The sequence below is a fragment of the Simochromis diagramma genome, unplaced genomic scaffold (genome assembly GCF_900408965.1).
Source record: "Simochromis diagramma unplaced genomic scaffold, fSimDia1.1 OVJJ01000304.1, whole genome shotgun sequence".
Classification (NCBI taxonomy): Eukaryota; Metazoa; Chordata; class Actinopteri; order Cichliformes; family Cichlidae; genus Simochromis; species Simochromis diagramma.
In genome coordinates, this window is record NW_024387030.1 from 20,271,774 (window position 1) to 20,277,842 (window position 6,069).

The 6,069-nt window shown below is 39.5% G+C and overlaps 1 protein-coding gene across 1 annotated transcript in view; it reads left to right on the forward strand.

The window, feature by feature from the left end:
* LOC120740294 (neuronal PAS domain-containing protein 3) overlaps positions 1–6,069 on the forward strand; it is a 381,289-nt gene that overhangs the window by 260,047 nt on the left and 115,173 nt on the right. Inside the window, 1 exon segment of the mRNA XM_040042549.1 lies at positions 1,315–1,404. Coding sequence (XP_039898483.1) covers positions 1,315–1,404 — 90 coding nt within the window.

Sequence of the window (6,069 nt, forward strand, 5' to 3'; positions counted from 1 at the left end):
TTAACCTGGCTGACCTCTGGAGTATCATTGCCTTTGTGTGTGTCTGTGTGCGCTTGGATCCAGTGTATTGTGTTCAAGGAGTCGAGTGTTCTGCCATGATCTTCCCATAACAGCAGCATTGGACACACTCAGACGTGCATTTGCTTGAGTGTGTGTGTGTGCGTTTGTGTACATGTGCATGTGTGTGTCATCTTTGCATGTGTGATTTGCTGCTGAAGTCGAGTGTGGCACCATGATCGTCACGGAAATACACCATTAGACACACTTGGATGTCTTTGTGGAGGTGGAGGTGTGTGTGTGTGTAGAGGAACTTACTTTTCCATGTATCTGGGTTTTTTTTAAATCCTCTTGTCAGCTAAATCTTGAGATTTGTTTTTAATGAAGGAAGTGAAAGCAAATGTTTAAAACAACCTACGAATAATGAAAAGATGTCGATGTCACAGTGACATCTGGAAAATTTGTCAGATTTCTGTTTTCATTGCTGTCACATTGTCAACAGGAGGAAATATGAGTTACTTTATTTTCCGTCTGCTGTGTTATGTTGGACTGTTTCTTCCTGCTCTGTGATGTCCTCATGAACACAGCCCCACCATCCATTGTTTAACAGCAGCAGAGGTAGGGAATTTGTATCTTTTTAGGCAAGAACAAAGTGACAGTGGGGGCGGGGGGTTAGTTGGTAAGAAAGTGACAGAGACAACACAAAGAAGGAGATGGAAAAGAAAAAAAGAAATCACAATCAAGACTATTGTGGCTGTAGCTGCTACATTTTAATGGGCTTTTATTGACTTGTTGGGTCGGTAGCTGCTTTTGAAGCAAGGTCATTCTGCTGAACTAAAACTCCACTAAAAGCTAGTGTGGAAAAACACTGTAGCTGTTAACTAAAAACAATAGAAAAAGAGAAACTCACTAAAGTAATATCGTGAACATGCAAAATTAGGTTAAAAAAATGTTTTATGCATATGCAGTTAATTCCTAAAGTAAGGAAAGAAGGAAAGAAGTAAAGTAAATGCCCTGAATCTACATTCTTTTTACTGGTGGGGCTGCAAAACGATTTCTGACTGTGTAGAAGTCTGTGAGAGAATGACCCTCATTTCCCTTCCTCTATGAACACAGAAAACCTTTTTCTGATGAGTTTATTGTCTTAATCAGCAGTTTCAAGTTTTATGGAAATCAACACAATTTTCATTTTTTTATTTAAAAAAACAAAACAATGGATGAACTCGTATGCCATCTTTTATTTACACTCTGTACCCAAGACAGGTTTTTTTTTTGAGAAATCTATTTAACGTCCACCTCTCCTTTTCTCTGTTTCAGTCTCTGGATGGGTTTGTATTTGCACTAAACAAAGAGGGGCGCTTCCTCTACATCTCTGAGACGGTTTCCATCTACCTGGGATTGTCACAGGTAAGTCGCACACCTGTGTGCCTGTTTTGTCACTGCTATGTCAAGAAAAAACATTAAGCATCTCAAAGATCAGTCCTGTTGTTTTCGATCCTTTGTCTCTCTCTCTCTGTCTCTCCATCTTTATCTCTGGTTGTCTCTTGGTGTTTATTTAGTCCGTCTCTTGTTCTATCATTCTTCCTTCTCTCGTCTATCGTCACCAAAGACAATTCCCAACAAATTAAGGCTCATTTAAAATCTCATCAGCTCGTCGGACGGTTGTTGATTTGTGCAGCGAGCGACAATGCATATTTTATTGCCGTGTATGTGTGTGTATGTGTTGGGATGGGGGTGGGGGTGGGGGGCACGTCATTGTACTTTGTCAGCTTGGTGACGAGCTCTGTGTCTCAATTGGCTCACTTTCCCCCAGTTCCTGTTAATAGAGACAGGCGTCCATCCTGAAGGTCGACACATTGACCTTGGAGGCACTAATAAGTCTGTATTGACAAGCCGTGTGTGTGTGCGTGTGCGTGTGTGTGTGTTGCTGAATTAAATAGGATTCAAACTGTCATATCAGCCTGTTTACATTGTAGCTTCTGTCAGCTTGTGTACGAAATGCCAATATTTGTTCATGAAAACAGGAAATACAGAGTAAAAAAAGGAAAAAAAGCATCATTAGACATGTTTGTCTGCTTTTGCTGACTTAATTTTAATAAGAGGAAACAAATTTGTTTCATTAACCTACAGTGTTTGCTTTGAAATGTAGCCATCAGCTGTCAAACACAACTGGTTTTGTGAGCTGTATTGTCATCTTTAAGGCCAAATCGTTTTTCTAAGTTTTCTCTTTACAAAAAAAAAAAAGATGTTATTAATGAGCTGAGTTCCACATTTGGTGATTCCCACAGTGCCTGAATGCACCACTGCACAAAGGTCTCAGCAGCGTGCCAAACGCCATCTACTGCACAACAGGTAGAAATCAGGAAAAGCACCCTTTTCAATTCACTTGCAAAGACTTGTGAAAGGGGACATAGATCAAAGAGCCAATCGTCAACAAGGAGCTACATTCGGTTGGTTTTATAGGAAGTACCTGCCAGGCCCCCATGCAAACAGAGAGGACATATTTGTTGAAACCGCACTGAGGGGCATGTGTGTGTGAAAACTGCTCACTAGTTAGCTGTTTGGTGTAAAAAGTCTATCACTTTGACAACAGAATCTGTGTTTCTTGTGCATGTTGTTTTTCCACCACAATCTTTTTGTGAGCTTAGCCTAATCTTTGTTACTTGGTCCCTAAACTTTGTGTTGACACAGTGACACAAATAGTATTTTCTTCCTTGGCTTGGCTTCAGAAGTACAGAGGGACACCTAAGGCACAGGCAGGAAAATGACACGTATTCCAACACCTGATTGCATACGACTGTAGCAGGCAGTAACAATCAATTTGGAAGGTCAGCAACCGATGTTTACTTGTTTACATGATGGATTGTAAGGCGAGGCGCTCGTACAGTCCTTCAGAGAACAACTGACAATGATTGTGTCCTTGTGTCTGTGCAGCATGAATATTAAAAAGACTCTTGAGAGATTTGTGAAACTCTCAAACATACAAGAAGAATTTTCAGAATGTTAGCCAAACCTTACTTATAGCACTAGCAGATCAGAAAGTGTTCGTACAAATCATGCATGTAACAGTTGGTGGAAAGCACTGATGTGTGATATTCTGCTAATATAAGGATTAGATCGGGAAATGTTATAACTATATATAGACATGACATCTATTGCTGTGCTGTGATTCATTGTTTTCCTTTTTTTTTTATTCTATAACTCCTTAACAAGTCATGGGACTAAAAAGCTGAAATTAACCCAAATACCCCTCAATCCTTCAGTATATATTAACTATTCTTTGGATTTCTTTATATTCATCCATTCTTTTCAACTTATATTTATCAGGGTTGCAGGGGTGCTGGAGCCTACTCCAGTCAGGTATCCCAGCCAGAGGCAGGGTTCACAACAGACATGTCACCAGATGGTGGCAAAGCTAAGACAAAGAGTCAGACAAGCATTCAAACTCACATTCACAGCTATGAGAAATTAGCATTCAACCTAACCCCACCAACTAATCCAGTCTAAATTAGCTAGGCTGGGTCTTTTCTAGTTTACTCTAGGCATTTGAAATTGTCATTTATTCAATTAAATTGAATGTTATTTTTATTTTTAAAGCGCCAAATCTCAACAACATTTTTCTCAATGTGCTTTATACTTTCAGGCAGTGTTTCCCAACCAAATGATTAGGTGTGCCGTGAAAGATTAACTGGTTCCACCTGATTAGTACTCTAAGCAATAGGTGTGAGTAACGGCCAGAACAATTACATTCTCTTCCACTAGAGGGCAGTACAAATACCTGCTCTAATTAAATGGGTTGCCAACTACCTGTAAAACAGAAGAAGACGGAGAAGAAATTACATAATAGTGATGTTGTGAGAAGACACAGCGCATAATAGCAATAGATAAATATTGCAAAAGAAAAAGTCTTTGTCAATCTGTCCTGGATCCTGGAGAAAATTCCAACCCAGATGAAGGCCCTAGCATGAGTAGTGATCAGAAGAAAGCGAATAAGGTATACTGGGGACACACCGAGCCATTTCTGCTATATATGTGCCATGGCTCCAAAAGGTTGGGAAACACTCCTGTAAGGTACAGTAAAGCCCATACAATAACAGAGAGAAAACCCCAGCAATCAGATGACCCCCAGGGGGTTGGCAAAAGTATAAAGGAAAAACTCCCTTTTAACAGGAAAGAAACATCCGGCAGAACCATTGTTCAATGCATAAAAAAGAAAAAGATTTATGGTTTGTCCAGTCATTGTAATCTTCAACGTTGTATCAACCTTTACCCCGAGTGTGTGCGACTGGAGCAAATCACACACCAATAACTTTGTGTCTCCTGTCCTGTGATGCTAGGTTTAAGTCTTGGATTTGAGCATGTGTATTATTTCTCTATTCCCAGTTGCACTGAAAACTATGTTACAGAGTAACCTCTGTACAGTCTGAGGTTACTGATGGAGCTCAGGATGTTTGATAATGAATCCGAGTTGCCTCTTTGACTGGAGGTCTTCGTGTATAATGTTCTGACAGTCACGTTCCAATATCTGTAAATTGAGCTGAGCATTGTTTTGTTGAAAGAAACTCATATTTACCATCTGTGCTGTGATGTAGCTCTCCCTTTCTCTCTCTCTCCATTAGTTTGTAAACTCTGTCTCTGTAAATTGGATATAGGAAGCTCTAAGATATGGAAACAAGGAAAAAAGCCAATCAGTTTACCAAATTAAAGAAGAAGGTACATCACTCCCCCTCTTCTCTCTCTCCATCACTGTGTCTCTGTATCTCTCTCTATCCACCTCTTGGATTAATTCCCCCCACTTAGATTGATTGATGATTTCTATCAAATAATTGATTAATTGTCAAATCGGGTCCCGTAAGCTTTTCCGGCAGCTCCGCTGAGCTGGTTATCTTGTTCTTTCAGCTTTTATCAGCTGCTGAAGAAGTGGCACACCGATTAAAAAAAAAAGAAGAAGAAGTGAAAGACAGAGAGAGAGGGAGAGATCAAGCTTGTCTCTGCTATGTTCGAGTCTCACCCTGTAATCCTACATGTGTACACAGAGTTCGTCAACCTCCATCCTCTTAATTGCTCTCCCTTCCTCCTCTTCTCCTTTAATCACTGGCCTTCCCTCTTTTTTTTTCATTTTTTCTCTTTAAAGGAAGGAAAATATATCGCTAATTATTTTTCAACTTTAATTAGATCGTGGCGTGCAGGAGAAATGACTGGGTGGCGGGGAGGTGAGGGAGGATTTTTTTTTAAGCCTTTTAACAAATTGACGAGGTTATGAATTTTCTCGCTTGGTGGTCGGCGCTGAAACAATCTTCAGGCAGATTTATGTGTAAAGAGGATTTACCCGTTTAACTTGTTTCTTTGCTGTCTCGTCAGGGAGACGGGGGACGTGGCCGGCCAATCAAACAGCCTATTAATAGAGTCATTAACAAAGAGTGGAGCTGTAATTAAACATGGCTGCTGCGAAAAGTTAACATCCCACCTCTCCCTCAACTTCACCTCATACTTCTTTTTTTTTTCTTTTCTGTTCTTTTTTTAAGCTAAATTTTTTTCTCATTTTGGAATTTTAATGCAGGATTTTGTAGCTTTTAAAACCTCTTATTTGGGAGGGACCTCCAATCAGAAGAAAATTATCTTAAAGGGAGGGGAGGGAGCATTTTAGATCATGAATCATGCAAAGTTAGTCTAGTAGCATCCAACAATTGATCAAAATGATTTGATTTGATCTGGAAGTGTGCAGATGGGTCCATTTTAACTTTTTTTTTTAAATTGAATTTGATTCTGCATGTTGAGCTTTTGTCCAGATTTTGACCAAAATAGCTTACAAGATGATAAAATTGACCTGAAAAAAATGCTTAAAAAAGTGACATTTCTGATCTCACACTTGTTTCTGATCTCACAAACTGTTGTACATACTGCCATTCTTCACCTGTGACAGGATTGAATTTAACTGTGTGCGCCTTTTTAAGAGAGAATGAAAAAAGAGATTGATGCAGTCATAGAGGTTAACAACTTTTTTGTGGCGTGGGGTGGGATTGGCATACAATGTCATCTTTTTGTTTTCATAGTTTTTCACATCCTCATTCA